The sequence below is a fragment of the Suricata suricatta genome, chromosome 17, assembly GCF_006229205.1.
Source record: "Suricata suricatta isolate VVHF042 chromosome 17, meerkat_22Aug2017_6uvM2_HiC, whole genome shotgun sequence".
Lineage (NCBI taxonomy): Eukaryota > Metazoa > Chordata > Mammalia > Carnivora > Herpestidae > Suricata > Suricata suricatta.
Genome location: NC_043716.1, coordinates 34,315,308 through 34,336,187, shown reverse-complemented (window position 1 = coordinate 34,336,187; position 20,880 = coordinate 34,315,308). Strand labels below are relative to the sequence as shown.

Below are 20,880 nucleotides of genomic sequence, written 5' to 3'. Positions count from 1 at the left end.
GAGGCTCCCTGGCCGATCAAAACCAACAAATGCAAGCAGTCAATTTCCTTCCGAAGTGAAGCAAAAGTCACTCCTCCTGTACCCCTACTTGCCTCATCCCCACTTCCTCCATGTCCCCTGAAGTGTTTTCAAGTCATCTGTAACATCCCTGATCTCACCAGAGAAGCACAAATGGTGCAAAAGGAACCTGTAACCAGAAAGCAGAGGGGACGCCGCTCAGGACAGGGGCCCTTGGATACTCGCGCCAAACATTTCCTATCGTTGAAGGCGTGAAACGAGCGACAGTCTGTCTCAGGGACGTGGCTCCTCCGTGGGGGATCTCGCCACGGCTCTCCCCAACCTGTGGTGTGACCTGTGATTCCGAAGGGAAGCCACACATTGCCAAGTGGTTACTTCAGAGAGCCGGTTACATTCCAAGAGGCCAAGTTCTAGGTCAATGATGGGGACCATCAAGGAAAATTAAAGTGAAAGGTCTTTAAAACTCCCGTTACTTTTTTCTGTAGAAATCTACTTTTTGCATTCTGTAAACTGGTCTTCCAATTCCAAATAGCCAGGGAGCCCTTCGGAGGTCTTGAATTTATTCATTTTCGAATGTAACCAATTCTCACAGTCTTGCACCGTCTCACCAATAACATACGGTTGCAGACAAAAAGGGTTAGGAATTTGTTAACAGCTGCCTTCAGATTCCCACTTTGTGTGCTTATTAGTCTTGAACACCTGAGTATTAGTATTATCAACTTGAAGGAAAGGGAGGTGGCATTTTAAGTCAGAAAGGACAAATTTTGCTGAGGACCAAAACACTCTGCTTAATAGATTTCATTCACTTAAAAAAAAAGAGAGAAAAGAAAATGCAACCAAATTTCCTCATTTTAAAGAGTTCGATTTGTTTTCAGTTTTGGAGGAGAACTTGGACAGAAGCAAGAGACCCGCAAAACACGCATGTCAGCTCTGAGCGCGAAAGATCAGCCCATTGTTAGCGATATTTATTAAGAAGGTGCTCGTATCCCATGGAGAACATGCTGCAGCCCCCTTTTTATTACATCCTTCATATAATATGTATCAATCGTATTTTAAAAATTAATTAGATGAGAGCAAGTAGAAAAGAAAGGAACTGAAAGTTTCTGAGGGACAGGCGGATGAGAGAGCCATCAATAAAGGACTGCTGGTAAACCCAGAGAGCAAGTTTAAAGTAATTCGACTACACTAAAATGATGGGTACAATCTTCCAGAATGTTCCTGGAAGACAGAGGGCATGCAGGAGCAGCAGCATTCGGGGCCACTTAATCAGAAAGGGGAGGCGTTTGGGGAGACGAAAAAAAGATGTTCAAAAGAGGTGCTCAGTGACTTTTTAATTTTAAAGGACCATCTGACTTCTGGGAAGAGAAAAGCAAGTGAGGGGTGAGTCTTTCATCATTAGAGATGTACTATGTCAAGAAATAAGATAGAAGCAAAAGTGTAAAGCGAAATCTAAAAGTGACGGGGAAACAGAACGGGGAGAGGTTCAAAGTTCACATCCAAGGTTTTCACTAGTTTGCAGAGCCAAACCAGCTAGGAGAAGGGTAGCTTCCAGCACTCAGGAGAATGAGATATTCAGAGGTAGGATTCAGACCAGGAAAAGAATGTTCCAGGATGCTGGCTTTTTGAAGGCACTCAAGAACAGAGTGAGAGAGTGCGAACCTTCAGCGAAGATCGTGGGGGGTCGGGGGTGGTGTGCACTCACTTATCTGTCACAGGAAATAAAAACAACTCCAGGAACATTGTGACAATACATAGGTCATCGAGTGACACACAGAGTAACAACGGAGTAGGAATCCACGCTGTAAGTAGTTTCTTACAACACAGCTTCTACGCGGGGAGTGAGAAAGAGAAGTTGGCTTTCGGGAGCTGCCACTCTGCAAAACGGTTTTGAGGGAAATCAAGAATTCGGAAGCTGGGACCAGCGCGGAGTTTGCTTTTCCTCTGAATCTCGCAAAACCTATCCTCTAGGTCAAAAAGATCCGATTGCAAAGTCTATAAAAAAGTCGAGAGAGTATAAAAGTACAGCGCTAGGAAAGTGGACATACACTGATGGCAACTTTTATGGCTTCCATAGAAAGTGGAGAGAGGATCTCTAGTTTGCGTTATCGAGGTAGCTTCCAGGGCTGGACGGCCATTATCATTCAGGAGAAAGGCTACAGCTGACAGAAGCAGGGGGGTCATGTGGTTCTTTTGCATAAAAAGGCCACCGTCTCGAGTGACGTGACGAATGACCTTTCATTCCTGAAAAAAAAAAAATTGCTCTTTGGGGAAATTTCCTGTCTTGACTTAGGCTAAGGGAAATTAAAACCCGACAGGGACTTGCTCAATCTCACGGTCTGAAGAATTCCAGGCGAGCTGGGTTTTGTCACGTAGAATGGCGGATACCGTTCTTAAATGGAACGTGTCCCTTTCTCATTAAAAATTTCCCATACAGTCTAGAGTAGCACTGAAACTGCATCATGCGGGTCAGTGATGTAGTAAAAGGTGTCCATTCTAGGCAGTAGCTCCGACAGAAGGTTTCTTTTTTTTTTTTTTTTTAACAACGAAATCCTACCTACCATTTTGTTTCACTGCCTGAAATCTGCAAGGTGGGGCAAATAAAGACCATCTGCAATGGATTTCTAGTTCTGCTCAGTCGTCTCAACGTTCAAAACTTCCAGGGAGGTGGAATTTAAGCGAAACATACACAGCCTTTCAACAAACGTTAAGAACCGGAAAAAGAAAATTCAAGAAGTAGAAAATTCAAAGTGGACAAGCATCTCTTGCTCATGTTTTGCCTTCGGGCGGCACGCTGGGGGCAGTGGAGGCGCAGGGGGCATTCTAGCCACAATGAAAAGGTGCTTTCAGTAAATGTTTTTAAAAAGGCAGGACAGACAACTCAGTCGTGAGTTCAGGACAACTGATGTAAGCGATAGATTGCAAAAGAACACACGGCTGATGTGCAAAGATCTCTTTGAACAACCACAGAGTCTTACGTGGGGACTCCCCGCTTGCTAAAAAAAAAAAAAAAAAAGAATCAAATCACAAATACGTGTGGAAAGGAAGCCACGTGCCTTTAAACTGCGCATCTTATTGTCTTCACTCACATTAAAACAGCCAACTCAGTCTGATGCTTACTTGACTCAATTTGAGAAAGCAGCAAGCGCCTTTCATTAAGGCTGAGCAAGTGTTCCCATCTGAATGATAAATCTAGGAGATAAGAACAGAGTTGGAGGGGAGAGGCAATGTCAACTCGACAAAGTCCTTGGGAATTTTCCTCAAGTGAGTCTTCACTGTACCAAAGAGACAAGCCTTTGAAGACAATGAAATTAAGTAATGATAAACAGCCTCGGATGGGTTATCTCCGTGACGCTGAAATGTGGCCTTTGGCGGTCTTAGAAGACTAAGGACAGAGGAGGGCAAAGAACCCAAACTCCTCCGTGGTTCTTTTTTTCATAAACAGATAGCAAGGAGGCATGAGGTTCAGGAGGCAAGAAGTCACAGGGTGCTTACTGTATGGGGGGAGGGGGCAGGTACACACCGCAGGACACAACTTTTACCTTAGTGAAGGACCCCAGTCGAATTTCCAACCCTGAGTTTGAGTCTGAAGCATGTTAAACCTGATACGCGTATATGTTTAAGGCTTAATCCTGCAGTTCTTATATCCGGAAGCATCCATGTTGTGAATATGATGAATGCATTTCATTACTTACGTGTTAATAGGACACCGATAAGGAATCGTTAGGTTCTGAGCGGTTTTCCTGAAGACTACAAATCCCGAGTCAGGGAAGGTTTACCTACCTAGGGGGGAAGAATTAGAAGTTTCCAGACTGTTCCACAATACATTTCACTGTGAACTGTGTTGTGTGACAATGCTGATTAAAACAAAACAAACAAACAAACAAATCCTTTTTTGCTTCTGTTAAGGGTGGTGGTGATTATTTGCTCAATACTGGTTTTCCTATGTAGTAGGCATTTTCTTATGGCTATATTCACTTGAATGAAAAATCAAACATGACTACCTGAATTTTCCAGTGTATAATTATAGTACACTTCATAAAATGGTTGATTTGACGGTCTCAAGCCTAGAGTTCAGAGATACTACCCAATACCGCAGATTTATTTAGAATAAAATAAGGTACTGTAACCAATTCAGCTGCAGTTTACATCTTTTTTAAAAACCACAGGCTTGGCCAGTAAATAATGGGATGTCGACATAAAGGTGAAGGTCCATCCACAAACCTGTCATGGAAAGTAAAGCAGGCCGTGGCGTAGGAAGGGAGGCAGCCACGAAAGAAATGACAATCACAAGCAAATAACTAATTTTCCTTATTGGTTTGGGTACCTGGGTGTCCAAAAAATGAATACAAATATTTAAAAAAACATTCTTTAGAAATGATATCCAAAAATAGGAAGAAAAGTAGGTCTTGGGATACTTTCTGCCTCATTCCGAAATCTTCCTATCATTACAGAAGACAAAAGGCAATAATCAGAAGGGGGGGGGGAAATGAGGAAATTTTAAACCAAAAACCTAATAGAGAATGTGATGTTTTAAAAAGAGGGACTTGACCTCCATCGAGAGTTCCAGATTTTCCTACCACAGAGCTAATCAGCCAGAAAAGTGCTTGAAGTATATCTGCACATTTAATATTAAAAGTTAAAAAATAAATAAAAGCCAGGGTTCTTATGTAAGCAACGATCTAAGAGCCCGAGGCAGTGGGGGGCCGGGTGGGGGGACACTGACAAAATGTCAAGATTAAAAAATGGAGAGAGAGAAAGAAAGCAGACCTAGCTTTGGAACTCAGTTCTCTGAGATGAAAAAAGAAAAAAAATACAAAAGTTGAGGCTATACTGAGTCTGGAGAAACTTGATCAGTTACATAGGAGCGTTAGCCCTTCTAGTCAGACTTTCCTACAGAAGCTCCTGAATGATCTGCTCTCTCGAAACTTGAAAAAGTAACTCATCTTACAGGTGGCCAGGACGTGCTCCTCAGCACCTTCGAACACCGCCGTCACTAATTACCTGCAGAGAACAGGACAGCAAAAGGTAGGCGTTTTCTTTCTCTCCCTACAATCCAAACCGGGTTGGAACAGATCAAAGCTGGGGCTCTATCCATTGATGAATGGACATTTTAAAAACCCGGGAGTCCCCCCTGTTCTCGTCCAAACTTCTCAGCTACTGCCGGCAACGTCATTTGTGTTTGTGATTTTAGTGTACTAGTTTGTATTTTCCTAACAATCCTAGAAAAACACGGCAGCCTCAAAACGAGCGGTGGCTCCGGAGACTTCCATTTGTCGTGTCCAGGACGGACACGGGGGAAAGCAAGAAATAGACGTGATGGAGAACAAAGCATCGCCCTCCCCCCGCCCCACTTCCTCCCCACTTCCTCCTCCTGACCCGCGACAGCTTGGACTCGGGTTTTTCGAGCATGCACCGTTGGGTGACTTCCCTGCCGAAGGTCCCAGCTCTCCGCAAACCATCCCATTTAACACGGAAAAACAGACAGACGCTCCTGCGCGAGGCAGAGACTTAACGACGACCAAGGGCTTACGCCAAGCAAAACCTCGCTGTGCAGTGACCCGGTGCCCGGGGACCCTCTCAGATATCTCTGGTCTGTGAAGCACCTTTGAGTTGTACGGATGTTAAGAATAAGCTTTGAACTATAGAAGTTATATGCATCTTTAAGAATCACATTTGGATGATTATAAAAATTTTTTTTCTATTTTACAACATAGGCCCAGCTACACTGAAAAAATTACACCGCTTATTGAAATACATTTCATTTTAGAAACAGACCTACTAAAGAAGTCTATACAAAAACTCTAAAATAATTTCTGTAGTAAAATAAAGAGTGCGTGAGGAGAGCTACACGAAGGAGCGGTCTGTCCTTCTCTATAATGCTTGATATACTGGGAAAAGCTGGGAACTGGTTACCATACACAGTGATACAATTAATGCTCCGGCTTAGTCCCACAGCCTTCCCGATTAGTACAAAGGAGACCGGGCCTTGTCCCCTCTCGGAGGAGAAGTCCGGGGTAGAAAAGCAAGCATACCTCATCGGCTGATACAAATTAGAAAATTCCCCAAGTCTGAGTATTTGAAATGTATAAAAGTCACCAGAAAATGCAAGCAAATCGGGCTTCAGTTCGGTGGTTGGTTCCCCTGGTTTAGGTGGACAGTCCCCTCCGCGAGCTCCAGGTGGCCTTCTCGCTGCTCCCCTGCCGTGGATGTGGGGGGGGCGGGTCTGACGGCCGCGCGTGGGCTCCACGCGCAAGGAGGCGGGGTCAGTGGTGCTGCGCGGCCCCGTTCTTCTCGGCCAGGTGCCGCAGGAAGGTGTCCTCGCCCTGGCCTCTGTGGTTTAAAGGCTCGCTCTTAAAGAGAGCTGGGGGTGGGGGCAGGTGTGGGACTGGGGGGATGGGGAGGTGGTGTGGGTGATGCGGGTGCGGGTGGATGTGCAGGTGGGAGAAGGGGTGCGGGATGGGCCGGGGGGGCAGGGCGCTCACGGGGCTCATGCTGATCGGAGGCGTGGGCGTTGTGGGCGTCGTGGGCGTGGCCACCACCGAGGGCACGGGGGTGGCCGGGGAGGTCGTGAGGGGGATCTGGACCGCGGGCGGCACGTTCACGGGGCTGGTCACCCGGAAGCACTTCTCCTTGTGGGCCTTAAGCATGTTGGAGAAGCGGAAGCGCTGGCCGCACACGTCGCACGGATAGGGCTTCTCGCCTGTGTGAGTTCTGCGGTGCCTCTTCATGTTGGGGCGGCTGGTGAAGCTTTTGCCGCAGATTTCACAGATAAAGGGTTTCTCTCCTGAGGTGGACACAGACACAAAAGGATGATTAACACACGAGGCGGTAATGATGGGCTCACGTTCCTCCTCCTGCTGAAAGGGGAGGTTGCCACTCCTCCCCCCAACGGCAGGTTCTGTCCCGAGAGTGGTGGGAAGGCCTCCCCAAGTTGGGACGTAAGGAGTCAGAGCAGACAGGAGTAAACCTTACACACAACCTACCACTGGGCCTGGTTAAAAGACCACCACCAAAATCATCTATGGCCGTGACCTTCACATCCGACGTGAAGAACCGTGTCAACCATTTCCCAAACTGTGCCCAAAGCAGCTAAGACTGCGGAGGCGTCTCTGCCTCAGCTTTAGGCAAGTTGATGTGCTAGCAATTTCTGAGTTCCTCCCAGAAGGAAGGCTGCTGCAAGCATCCTGCGGAGGAAGTCGCTTTGTGTCTACACGCACAGGCCCTCGGCAGGTGGCTTACTGCCGGGCACTGGATATGGAAAATGCTGGATGGCTCGCCCCACCCCTGGCGTCTCACACCGCTGTGGCTCCCGAGGGAGAGCTGCTGGCATTTCCGCAGCCCACTTCTTCATCACGGGGGGCCACCCAAAGAGCACACGGCATTCCCACCGCCAGCCCACTAAATGCCCCTGAGAGAGTCTGATGATCAAAACCGTCCCTACGTCATTGCCAAATATCCATGCGTGCAGGGAGGAGGGGGGCTGAGAGGGGGCTCCCGGCCCTGGATGAGAAGCATGGGGCCAACGAGTCAAGGAAACCAAACTGCCTAACTGTAAAGGTACTTCGCAGGGGGGATTCAGGGCTTAGTGTTCAGGGTTCCCAGCCCTCTTCTGGACGACACAGTTCCATGCTCTCTGCCTGCTTCTCTACCCAGGCCGGAGGGGAAAACGAAGCAATGTTTGAACATACATATCCACGAATCACTTCCTACAGATGCTGTGCTGAGCATGTGCTCATACTTTTCCTCACCAATTCCGAGTCTGTAGCTTGTAGCTTTACCATAGCTCCTCCTCCAAGACTGCTCTCACCTGAGGAACCGCTCCCTCTCGACCTCGCCCTACTCTGTACAAACAATAGCTATGGTGGAGGGAGCCTTCCTGGGTGCCCGCTACCGTTCTAACCACCTTACATCTGTGAACTCTGGGGGTCCTTGCAGGGACAGGCTGTATAGGAGGTAGCTATGTGGTCATCCCTGGTTTACTGATAAGGAAATTACGTTTTCTGTTGTTTTTTTTTTTAAGAGAGAGAGGGAGCATGAGTAGGGGAGGGTTAGAGAGAGAGGGGGAGACACAGAATCCGAAGCAGGCTCTAGGCTCTGAGCTGTCAGCACAGAGCCCGATGTGGGGTTCGAACCCACAAACTGTGAGATTGTGACCTGAGCTGAAGTAGGAGGCTTAACTGACTGAGCCACCCAGGCACCCCAACTGATAAGGAAATTAAGACATTTGCCCAGGGATCTACAACTAGAGGAGGGCTAGGATTTAAAATGCTGCAGTCTGGTTCTAGAACATGCTTTTGACACTGGAAACACAGTGCTTCCTACCTCGAAGCTGTGGGCATCCCTGCGCACACAGAGGAGTGCGAGTTTCCTACTGTTCCCCGCGTTGGGACCCCTCCACGCACAAGGAGGGAACACCATATCACAGTCCTTATTCCTTATCTCTGCCTGTGAAAACGGATGTCTCCCGTTGCCCTCCTTCTGTGAAAGCCAGAATTCTCCTTGCTTCCTCAAGGGACTGGGCTGTGCAGTTGGGAGGGAGCAGTTTGGTCAGTAATCACCAGGACTAGTGTCTGATATCGTATTTCTCTTATCTTTCAGCTTCTCATTATTCGGCTGTTGCCCCCGCTAGGCTCTTCTCTGTGATTCACATTCAACTTTCTGGATAAGTTCTGAGTCTACCTTGTTTTCTTTCATTTTAATCCATCTCCTCCAATTACCTTAAACACTTCAAGTTCTCTGTTAAATGGGATTGATTAAGTCAGTATGGTGTGCCCATGTGAATGGAAAGCGCCATTAAAAAATACTATAAAAATACAGAATTCAAATTACTAAGGTGAGAATCCATAATCTATTAAGTTTACAGGCTATTAAGTAAAACCACCAATGTAAATGAAAATACACACGTGGCATTACCCACTCTTGGTTAAGAAGAGAAACGGAGAAAGCATGGAAAGAACCACAACAAATGTCACTGATCATCTGTAGGCAATCGGCTGATGAGTGATGCTTTGGGTTTTATGCTTATGTGTACATTCTGTTTCTCTCAAATAAACACGATTTACTAATAAAATGTTTTAAAAGTGCTCCTGTTTGAAACCTCTCCACCCCCCGGGCCCTTCCCTCCTGGACTCTCTCCCTAAAGCCGGGTGGAAACAGAGCCAAAGGACTTACTCTTTGAATTATTAGTCTACTCTGAGCAAACGCTTTCCACCAGACTCACGGACCACGTTTCGGGCCCTCTGGGCCCTGCGCCCCAAACAGCACATCCTCACTGTACGCCTACTGTCGTGTGCTCATCCTGGATTGAATCCCGGCCCTCCCTCACCATCTCTCACGTGCAGTCTTCTAGACTATAGGGACTTGCTGCAGACAGGCCAAAAACTATTAGGACCCACCTACCACAAATCCACGGGATCAACTTTCAACGGGTCCTTTTTATTGCTTAGTACCCCTTTACTCATTTCTTGAAGTCCTACCACGTCTTCCACATTTGTTGTTCCAGATGCAAGCCTACGGTCCCACTTACCTCTAACTCTCGTTACTCAACAGGCCCCATCTAACTGAGCTAATGAGGGATGGGAACGTCTCCCGAAGTCCTGGAGGTAAGATGCAAATGGGGCGGAGATAAGGAAAAATCAAAAGGCACTGTCAGCAACCAGCCCCGCACACAACGTCCCGCTTGGAAGAAGAGCTGGCGGAGGGGCGGCTGGAAGATACGCCAAAGCGAGTCCATCAAGGCGCGCAGAAAGGGGTCTGTCTCAACACAAACACCTCTGAAGATAAGGCGTATCGCCCAGAAAGCGAAGCAGACCAGAAGCAGCAGAACTGTAATGAGTCTGAAGGAAGGGCGTTTGAAATGAAGGCAGAGAAGCTACGTGGACGGCAGGAAAGAACACGAATTTGGCTAGCCGGCTGGTTGTCTTCTGCCCTGTTCCAGGGAACAAGCGATCTGGTTCCCAGTCTGCTTAGCATGGATATCCATGAGCAGCAGCAGACACCCGCAGATCTATGTATGTAGCCTAAAATCTCTCTTTTCAGCTTTAAACCCGTTTTTGCACACTGCCTCCTGAGTATGTCCACTTGCATGCCCTGCAGAGGTCTTAAAGCTAAAAAGTGCAAGGGGCACCTGTGTGGCCCAGTCGGTTGAGCGTCCGACTTCGGCTCAGGTTATGACCTCACGGTTCCTGAGTTGGAGCCCCATGTTGGGCTCTGTGCTGACAGCTCAGAGCCTGGAACCTGCCTCAAGTTCTGTGTCTCCCTCTCTTCGCTCCTCCCTCGGGCATACTGTCTCTTTCTCTCTCTCAAAAAATAAACATTAGAAAAAAAAAAACCCTAACAAGTGCAAAATTAAATTCATCATCTTGCCCAGCAAACCTGCCTCTCCATCCACTGTTCTCTATCTTGACCAATGGCATTCAAGACCCAAAACTGACCCAAACCCGTCCCTTGATTCTTCCCTCGCACACCACCTGGATCCAGTCAGCCACCAAGTTCACCTACCTGGCGTATCACTTTCATCTCACCGGCTGCCATCGCCATGGTCCCCCTAGAGGAACTGCAATAGCCACCTGGCTGGTTTCGTGACCTCTGTTCTCTCTCTGCAGCCTCCAGCTCAATCCCAACAGGCGGCCAGAACGAACTTTCAAGAGCTAGGTCACACACAATCTGCTCAAAGGCATTCAAGAACTTCCTGCTGTCCTTAGAGTAAAGTCCAAATGTTTTTATCTGGCTTACGGGGTGTGCGCACGTGCATGTGCGACCTGGCACCTGCACCCCTGCCATCAGGTCTCATCACACTCCCCACCAGGCCCCGCCCCCGTCTGCCGGACTCTACCCAACATCATTTAACGTCATTTAACTCCGTGTGCTCGCTATGCTCTCATCAGCGAGCCAGGGCTGTGCCTCGTGTGTCTACCGCCTAGACTGACGGCAAGCCCTGTGAACCCAGGGACGCTGCAGTCACGTTTACTCCGATAGCCCTATCTGGTAGGTTCTTCAAGTAGGCTTCACGCCCAGCGCAGAGCCCAACGCGGGACTTGAACTCAAGACCCTGAGATCAAGACCTGACTGAGGCCCCCCCCAGGGCCCCCCCAGTTTGGTTGGTTCTTGACTGATGTTTATAAACAACAACATGTTACTTCTAAGACTCGCAAGCCCTGGCGTGTCAGCATCTCAGAAACGGAAATACGCCGCGCAGTCAATGGCATGGTGTTTTTACTCTGCCACGTTTTCTTAGCAGTGTACGAACTAAGTCTGTCTTACGAGGGGTGGCCGCGGCTGGGTCTGATCATGTATGGGACTCGCCACTAAGATCCTTCCATTACCTTCCTCTCCTGTAACTCCCCGTCCCTACCAATCCTCTGATTATAATTTAGCTTCCAATACAGATTCTGATTTAGGTGAAGAGCAGGATGACCACAGAAGTTAATAGTTCTCGGCCACCTGCCGCTCAGCCCTTCTACTGTGAATTAACAGACCAGCAATTTTATTTATGTATCATTCACGCTATTTAGCACCTATCAGTTCCTCCGACCCTGACCGCCGGAGCACACTGACACATTCTGGAAGCTGAGCACCAGACTCTGGGATGTGCTGTTTGGCCTCACGATGCCCTGCATCCCCCTCCATATAATCGCTTGCTGCATTAAATTATATCAGAACCATTAACTATGTGGCTCTGGAGTCAGACTGCCTTGGTCAAGTTGTGTAATCTCTGAGCCTCGGTTTCCTCAACTGAAAAGTGAAGATAACAACAATACATTACCATGGTAAGTTGGAAATACAAGGAAAGAGCTTAGAACACTCCGGCACGTAGCAGACACTCTGTGCGTTTTAGTGCTGCCATTATTACTACTAGTATGTTGTTGTTGTTGTTGTTACCATGACTGCTACTACTGCCTCCACCGCCACCATTATGCCTGTCCCTGGACTGGAAGTTCCTTGAGGGCACAAACCAGGTCTGAACTCACCCCCGTGCCGCCAGGCACTTAGAATCGGTACAAACAGAATCGGCAACTGTGCCATGTTGGACTCACCCCATGTCCACACCATCCTAGAAACCCTGCCTGGGGGCTGGTCAGCTTCCCTAGAGGTAAGATCTGCCTCAAGTCTGTTTTTACTGCAAAGAAACAGCCCGATCAATGTCAGTGGCCTTAATCCCCAGTAAACCACACTCTAAATGTGCTTGCGTCCAGCCTTAGGGGAGGCATCCCTTTTCTCGCTTAATGCTAACCCTTCTCCTTGTGTTTTCCAGGGACTATTGTCATCCTTACTGAACGCCAAGGAACCAGAGACCCAGAGAGGTTGCAAAATTCACGTAAGGCCCCACAGTAGTGACCAGCAAAGCTGGGTTTGTCCAACCCCACCGTCCAGGTACTTTTTCAGCTCAAGTTATTACGAACATTGATGATGGGGGTGCCTGGGTGGCTCAGTCAGTGAAGCAGCCAACTTCAGCTCAGGTCATGATCTCACAATTCGTGGGTTCGAGCCCCGCATCGGGCTCTGTGCTGACAGCTAGCTCAGAGCCTGGAGCCTGCTTTGGATTCTGTGTCTCCCTCTCTCTCTGACCCTCCCCATTCACACTCTGTCTCTTTCTCTCAAAAATAAATAAACATTAAAACGTTTTTTTTAAAGGCAGATGACGAACCAGGGGAAAGTATTTTAATGTTAGCATTCAATGAAGTCCAGGGTATGTAAATATATATAAAGGGCTATTATAAACAAAACAGAACAAAAAAGTCAAACTCTGCAATAGAAAGAGGAATACAGAAAAGGCACAAGCAATTCAGGAGAGAAAATAAACTGAGACTCAATAAGCGCATGAAAAAATGTCCAACCTTACTTAGCAATTAATTAAATTCAAACCAATACAGAAACCATTTCCCACCTATCAAATCAGTGATGGTTTTACTTAGCGCTGGAAAGAGTTGGGGAAATTGGGATTTTCAGGCACAGCTAGGCAGGGTGTTAGGTGGGTGGCTATTTTGCAATGTGCACCACCAAGTCTTAAAAAAATCTCTTTGCCCTAAAAATCCCGCTTCTGGGAGTTTGTCCTAAATGAATAATCGTGGATGTGTGAACGACAGAGCTATCACGGTATTACTTAGAACAGTAGGGAAGTTGGAAACAGGAATTATCTGAGTGTCTAATAGCGAACTGGCTATCACATCTTTTACTTCATAGGACTATTGTAAAAGTTATATTTATTATATGAGGTGACATATGTAAAGCACTTAAGACTGTGCCTGACACACATATGCATAAAAAATGATGACTATCATTACAGCAAACTTACCACAAGGAATATTATACAACCGTTAAAACGGTATTGCTGTTAACCATAGCACAGCAAAAAGGGAAAGCAGGTTACAATAAAGACCCAACTTTTGTTTCCGGACTATATACATGAACACATACTCATGCACACTATCCATACGTGTATTAAGAAACTAAAGAATTCTTTTTTAATGTATGCCAGAATGTTCACAGTAATGGCCTTTCAGAGATGATCATTTTCATTTTCACATTGTCTAATACACTTTAGTAAGTATGTACTACTCTTTTAATGAGAAGGATAAAAATTTAAGTGAACATAGGTGGCTGTATTTTTTTTTTTTTTTTAGAAGAAACAGGAAATGCTGAGCTTGCCTACTTGGTCAAAGAAGAACATTTAACATAAAATTTTATTCAACAAGTATGTTACTCGCCAAATACACACACTGGTTTCATATTATGGACATTTAAGGGCCTAGAGAAAGAAGGACAGAGGGAAAGGAAGAAAGAGAAAGAAATGCGAGAGGAGGAGAAAGTAGGGAACCTGGGGAGAGAGGCCCAGGAGCCGCGCTGAGAAGAGAAGGGGGCACAAGGCAGAAGGAGTCCGCGGCTCCCGTTCCTTCCCACCGTGACGTGTACGGGGCGCCCACTACGTCCCAAGCATCGGGTGCGACACGATGTGACACAGCTTCTGCCTTCAAAAGAGCTTATTTTCTATGTAATTCAAGGTTCCTGCTTTACAACAAAAAAACCAGTCCTAAAGGCGAGTCGGGCAGAACTAAGAGCCTCTCTACGGGCTACCAAATTCCAAGAGGAGGATCTGTTAATGACTCTGACACATCCTGTTGCCCATCTGCCCGGGTGTCAAAGTTCCTGTAGAAGGTGTAACTCATTTAAAACCCTCTCATGACTCTTCCTCTAGACCGATCCTTGAAATTGCAGGGTGCTCTGCTCTGGATGGGAAGGAAGCCAGGCAGGCATTTTCCCTGGACTTGGACAGAAATGGGCACCAGGAGTGACCCAGCCACGAAAGAGTTTCCTCACCACTGGCTGAGCAAAGAGACGGGGCCCGAGCAAGCCCATCTCATGGTTCTTTCTAGCTCTGCTACTCTGTCGACTAACAGAATGGAGAGTCCTGTGATCAGGTTTTATTTAGAAGTCTGAAAAGGGGTTCATACTGCTCAGTCTGTGCACAGACTGCACATCCTGGAACAGCAAGTCGAGGCTGAGAGAACACTGATGTGGTGTTCCCTGGGGGAGAGGGGCACTCGGGAGCTACGATTTCAGCCAGCTCCCTGCAGGTCGGGCAGTCAGGTGCTCCCACACTCACGTCAGTGCTAGGAAGCACACACCCCCAGAAACTTGGCATGGTTAAAATGAGATTTAGGGGCGCCTGGGTGGCTCAGTCGGTTCAGCCTCCGACTCCGGCTCAGGTCATGATCTCGCGGTTCGTGGGTTCGAGCCCTGCATCAGGCTCTGCACGGACAGCTCAGAGTCTGGAACCTCTTTTGGATTCTGTGTCTCCCTTTCTCTGCTCTCCCTCCCTTACTTGCACTCTGTCTCTCTCTCTCTCAAAGATAAATAAACATTAAAAAAATTTTTTTAATGAGATGTAACCTCATTTGATGGGAGATGTTCCCGAAAAGTGGTAAATTTTGGTAAACCCAACCCAACCAGACTCTAAGCGTACTGAGAAGGTAACTCTATTTCAAGCGTCAGCGGCCATCACTTTTTAAGGATCCAGAACCCCTTCCTTAACAAATCACAAATGCAATGTACACAAAGCAAGTGGCACACAGTTCCAGGGCATCCTGTGGCCTGAGCAAAGAATCCAGTGTCTCCAAGGGCCCCGCAGTTGAAAGGCACTGACAAATACTCCTTTTTGAAACGAACGGAGCTACAAACCCCCACGTTTCAGGACGACAGGCCTGTGTCCCTACAGACCGGCTTTCTCTCGGGTAGTGCCTGCACTTGGCGTGCAAACACGCGGTGTAGGGCCTCACTTGGACCGTGTCCCAGGCGGGGACCTGCCGGCACCGGGCTGCGCGCGCCTCCCGGGGGACCCTTACCAGTGTGCGTCTTCATGTGCTCATCGAAGTACTGCTTCATGTTGAAGTCCTTGCCGCACCACTGGCACATGAACTGCTTGTGGCCGATGTGGATGCTCATGTGCGAACGCAGCTGGTACTTGTACTGGAACCTCTCGTCGCAGTTCTGCATCGGACACGGGGGCACGCGTGAGGGCCCGGCCCGCGAGGTCTCTGGGCCTGTCTCTGGGGCTCAGCAGCTCGGGATTACCGAGAGGGAGAGAGCTTCTGCGGAAGTAGCCCAGGGGGGACACCCAACTCGTCCTGCCTGCTCCGGGCGGGGAGTGGCACCTGGGGGCCCGCAGCACATGCTCCTCCCCCAACCCCCCGCCGTCCCCCCACGGGGCCGGGGCGCAGCACGTCCCTTACCTCACATCTGAAGGGCTTCTCTCCAGAATGCTGCAGGGAGTGCACCTTGAGGGACATGCTGCGTTTGAACGACTTTCCACAGGTTTCGCATGTAAACGGCATGTCTTTCGTGTGTGCTGAAACACAGAAGGCGCCCAACTCACAGCAGGCCCAGCGGGCAGCTCGGGCAGGACCAGCCCTGACTGTGAGGGAGTCCTGCCATCTAAACTGGCCACACTGCAACTGGCGGGGCCTTCACAGCAGCGTTTTCGAGAGATGCAGCGGCCACATCACGGGAAAGAAGCCGGCACGGGGAAGGGTGCCCTGCGCACCCCGAGGACATTGCGGTGACCACGGCGTGTTTAGTGTCAGCAAGTCAGAGCTGATTACGGCAAGGCCGTTCCACAGATCCTGCCCGCGCCGGAGCACAAAACACACCAAAGAACGAGGGGGAAATGACAGGTGTGAGAGAGAAGCGGCAGGAGAAACTTACCAACCATGTGTTTCCGCACGTGAGCCATGGTATAGAATTTCTTCTCGCAAATTTCACAGGAAAACTTCTTCTCTGCGTACCCATGGACGATCTTGATGTGTTCATGGAGGGACCAGAGCTTCTTGAACGATTTGTTACAGGAAACACACTGGGCAGGATAAACAGAAATAGTCTTTATTTACGGGGGTTCGCAGAAAGCCATAGCTGCCTACTGGCTCATGAAACGGGCGTGCTTTCTAGATCCGTGCGGCACGAGGCCTGAATCCAAACCAAAGCCAATCCTCCGAGGAGTCCAGATGCCAGCACCAACACCTATATGTCCTATTTTCCAAGACGCATCTTTTAGAGACGCTTTGGGAGCACAAGAACAATGGCAAAAAGTAAGACAAGAAGAAATGGAAAGTTCCACTAACATAAAAGACTTGACTGCTTTTGCCAAATGAGTACAGTGCTAAGGAAAAGAACCAAGTTTTTAAAAATCAGTGAATTACAAAGAACATCTGTCACCTACATGTAAGTCAGTATGCAGTTACCAGGTGTTTCCCAGAGGTTACAAACCAAGTTCAAAGCAGCATAAATAAAAACGAGATATAACACATATTAATGGTTATAGAAATGTGGAAGCATAATGAGGTTTCTGTACCTTAAAAAATGCATTGGAGCCTCCATTAACATAATTTACTGAGATTTTGTTATATTTCCCCATATCTCATTTATTCTACTAAACACTTCCCCCGAGCAGAATTTTCTGTAACTTCTAAACCGTCAGTGTGATCCTCCTTCCCATTCCAGATCTCTGGTACATGCACCTCGAGGAAAGACATGCACCGCAGTGCCCAGTTCCTTGCATTGCGAATAGTCTAGAACGCCAGGCATAAAGTATATTAAAATAAAACATTTCTGGTTAGGATGCTAGGATGTTCTAGGTAACCACCAGACTCTGAGATATTTAGGGGAATGAGTAGTCACTCACTGTAAGTAAAGATCTCTGGACATCATGATCACTCCGGAAACAAGGACTCTGAGTGTGAAAAATAAGCCCATGTTTGGACCTGCTTGAGGAAAGGGCAGACCCCCCCCCCCATGCCATTATGGAGAGCAGGGTTTCAAGGTTTACTTGTTCCTGGGTCGCCAGGATTATCGGGGTCTATACGTGTGGACAAGCAGTGTCCTTTGGGAATGCAAATAGAACTCTTCGGGCAGATTCCATAAAACCTGAACACAAGTTTAAATGTCTGATGGTCAGCAACGGGGAGGGGGGAAGCCACAGAACAAGGATATGTTACATGTGTTCTTTCTGTAACATAAAGAAAATTTGAGGAGCAACCAAAAAAACCCAACAACTATATAAACATCAGGGTACACCTTTCAGCAAGAGGTGGTCACAGAGCCGGAGCCTGACTCCCCGGGTACGGCACCACATCACGCTCCCTTGGGCCTGAACTACCACAGCTGAGCAAGGGCGATGGTAGGGACCGGAGGGCATGGGCACCACCACTCAGCCTTCCATTTTTTTTTTAATGTTTATTTATTTTTGAGAGAGAGAGACACAGTGTGAGCAGGAGAGGGTCAGAGAGAGAGGGAGACACAGAATCTGAAGCAGGCTCCAGGCTCTGAGCTGTCAGCACAGAGCCCAACGCAGGGCTCGAACCCACGAAGGTGAGATCATGACCTGAGCTGAAGTCGGACGCTTCACCGACGGAGCCACCCAGGGGCCTTCGTTCACTACCAAGCGTGTAACGGATCAAGTCACAGTCGACAAAATCACAAGGCAGTGGATTTTTAGCAAACATAATTTATGCTTTAAACACCTCTTTAAAGCAACGATCTCCACAGCTGACACACGCGAGTGGGACTGCGGGAACAAGGGGGCGCCCCCGACCGAGCGCCCTCCTAGAACCCGGCCAAAGCAAAACCATTTCCTCGTTCCAAAGAAGTTCGGCTCGAATATGGCACAGCGGACGTGTATTTTCCAAGTCTGAGGGAGGCGTGCATAGACTTACCTTTTGCGAATATCCAGCAATATGCATTCACCAGGACAAACCCGTCCAGCTCAACACAATACAGTTCACACAACGTACCAGAACTGGCACACCTCTTAACCTACCGCGACAGCAGCCCGGTTGGAAAACACTCTCTGTTACCTCAACGACACTGCACGGGCCCATACGTCACCCTACGGCCAGGCGGGCCCCACTTTCGACCAGCTCAGCCTCTGCTTAAAGTCTGCATATTCCCGTGGGCTCAGCCTCTTGATAAACGTTAATGTTGTCATCTCTCCACTGGCAAAAGCACACTCACTCCGGGAGGTCTTCCGTTTTCACCGGTCTGAGTCAGCACGGTTTCTGCCCCCGTCAGCTGCACTACAGTCTGGCACCCTGTCGACCCCAGAGGGGGGCCTCTCTCTATTCCTGACCTTCACTCAGCATCTCCCACCGGGACTGAGAAGATGCCAGAATGAATGACACGTGACAGGGCTTACCACGGGGAATCTCCGCGCAGAGTCGGTGTTGACCTTACTTCCTGGGCACCGACCTACAACAGAGTCCCCCTTCCGCGTACCTGGGTTCCCAACCAGTCCGGCGTCAGTTAAATGCAATGCTTTTGAGAGAAAATGTTAAGCCTGGGTTTTGAAAAGCCCGAAGCAGGAGCTTTCAGAAAGAGACATCGGTGCGAACTGTCCCTTCAGCCTCTGCTGCATTTATTCTCTCGGGCAGACACCGGCTGAGTCTGAACCGCCAGGCTGGGTCCTAGCAAGTTTGCCCTCTCGGTGAGGAAACCTACCTGAATATTTTTCTCACAGTCTGTTTGCTGGTGAAGGGACAGCTCACTTTCCAGGACAAACTTCTTGCCACACTTATCACAGATCTGCATGCGCCTGTGAGTAACGTTCATGTGCTTCTCCAGGTACCAGCGAGTATTAAACACCCTGGGGCACTTCTCACAGGTCAGAGTCTCCTTCTCCTCACACTTAGCCTTCTGGGCCGGGGCTCTGGGCTCCTTGGCTGCCCGCTTCTTCCTCTTGGGGGGCTCCGCGCTCTTCCCGCGCCCCCTCGTGGTCCTGGGCGTCGGGGAAGCGGCGGCGGCAGCCACCGAGCTGGCCCTCCTCGTTCGCCTCTGTGCGACGCTGGCCTTCTCGGCCGGCTTCTCCTTCTTCTTCTGCCTGCCGTTCTCCCCATAGTCGTCGCTGTCATCGGTGGCCTCCCCGTCACTCTCCTCCTCTTCCTCCTCGCTGCTTGTCTTAAGAACAGGAGTCTCTTTGGACTGAGAAGAGACACCCTTTTCCCCTTTAGAGACATTTAATGTTTGATTATTAAGGTTTACCTCCACTATGATCTGCTCCCTTTTGTAAGAGACCTCCTCCTCCTCCTCCTCCTCTTCCGTGTCATCGGAATTCTCCCGGTCTTCCTTAACAGGATGCACGTCAGACACTGCTCTGGTCTCCCTGAAATACGTCTGTTCGTCTGTTTCGTGGAGATGTGGCTTGCTCATCTTGGTGTCCACCAGCACAGAGTACGGACTTCCTGACTCCCTTTTGTACACTTTGGTGGACAGGTCGAGTTCTTGGTTGGCACCATGATAAAAGGTAGATGGCACTTGACCGCGACGGCCGTCTTCTTGGGCCATTCCTGCTACACGTGCGGCACAGTTTGCCACCAGCTCCTGACCCGGGCTGGCTGTGTGGCTCATTGGTATGTGGCCCGACTTATTAAGCAGTTCAGACTAGAGATCGCTTTAAAACAGAGTAATTATTAAGACTCAAATAATTTGCCATCCACAAAAGAACCACTCAAACGCACAAAAGGTATTCCTGGAGCCCGGGTGCAATTCTTCGAGGGTTGCAGCACCAAAGCAGAAGCCAGAAGGTTTGGTGTGAGAGCAAGAGCAGAGCACTAGTGAGTTTTCTTCTGAAGAGAGCTGCAAGTGCCGTGGCGCATCTTATCTACAAAGAAAAGCAGAGAGGAAAAAAGGTCAGACACCACTACTTCCTTCTCACAGCACACGTGGACGGCACACAACAGACATGGCTCAAACGGATTAAACTCTGTATACGTACGATTCTTTATCCTGCTTAAGTGGTACAGGGTGGGCCGTTCTTTTACTGGGCTACTGGGCTACGAAAGTCAACGCATATTTGGCTGGAACGTTAAGTCAAGGACAGCAGGAGGCAGGCTCTGTCTGGTACACTGAGATCTATCTTCTGGGCTTAGCGCAGAGTGCCGAGCCCTTAGTAGGCGTTCAGGATATACCTGAGGACGGAATGAGTGTCTACTCTTGCATGGTATTCATCATGCTGGGTGCAACAGGACATAACGATACGGCAGAATACATGGCCCCTGTCCGAAGAGAATGCAGTCTTGTTACGTAACACACATCATACGTGAAACACACAAGGGCTTTCTGCCTCCTGGCTTTATGACCTCGGTCACCACCGTCCACCACAGGGCGGGCTCCAACAACAAAACTGGCAGCGAGCTCGGGGACTAGAACAGCTAACCAACACAACTACAGACGAGACAGAAAATGTCCTTGGCTTTCAGTACAATAAAATCTAGGTGTAGACATTACTGTGTTCGGGTTTATTAGAGTAAGTTCAAAGTTGCTAAGAATCCTTAAGTCTGTTCCACGTGAACAGACTAGATGTGCTCAAGAGCTGGGGAC

The 20,880-nt window shown here is 48.6% G+C and overlaps 1 protein-coding gene across 2 annotated transcripts; it reads right to left on the bottom strand.

The window, feature by feature from the left end:
• Positions 1–5,662: 5,662 nt before the first annotated feature.
• On the bottom strand, positions 5,663–20,530 carry ZNF652 (zinc finger protein 652). 2 transcript variants are annotated; one of them, XM_029928295.1, is made up of 7 exons: positions 20,276–20,530; positions 19,003–20,161; positions 16,219–16,366; positions 15,747–15,862; positions 15,360–15,504; positions 6,501–6,802; positions 5,663–6,348 (listed from the first exon to the last, which is right to left on the bottom strand). In XM_029928295.1, exons 2-7 carry the CDS (start codon positions 19,906–19,908, stop codon positions 6,139–6,141), a joined length of 1,827 nt encoding a protein of 608 aa, XP_029784155.1. In that variant the 5' UTR covers positions 19,909–20,161; positions 20,276–20,530; the 3' UTR covers positions 5,663–6,138. The 2 variants fall into 2 exon arrangements, with proteins under 2 accessions (XP_029784155.1, XP_029784154.1); XM_029928294.1 differs by having other exon boundaries at positions 6,182–6,802.
• Positions 20,531–20,880: the final 350 nt, after the last annotated feature.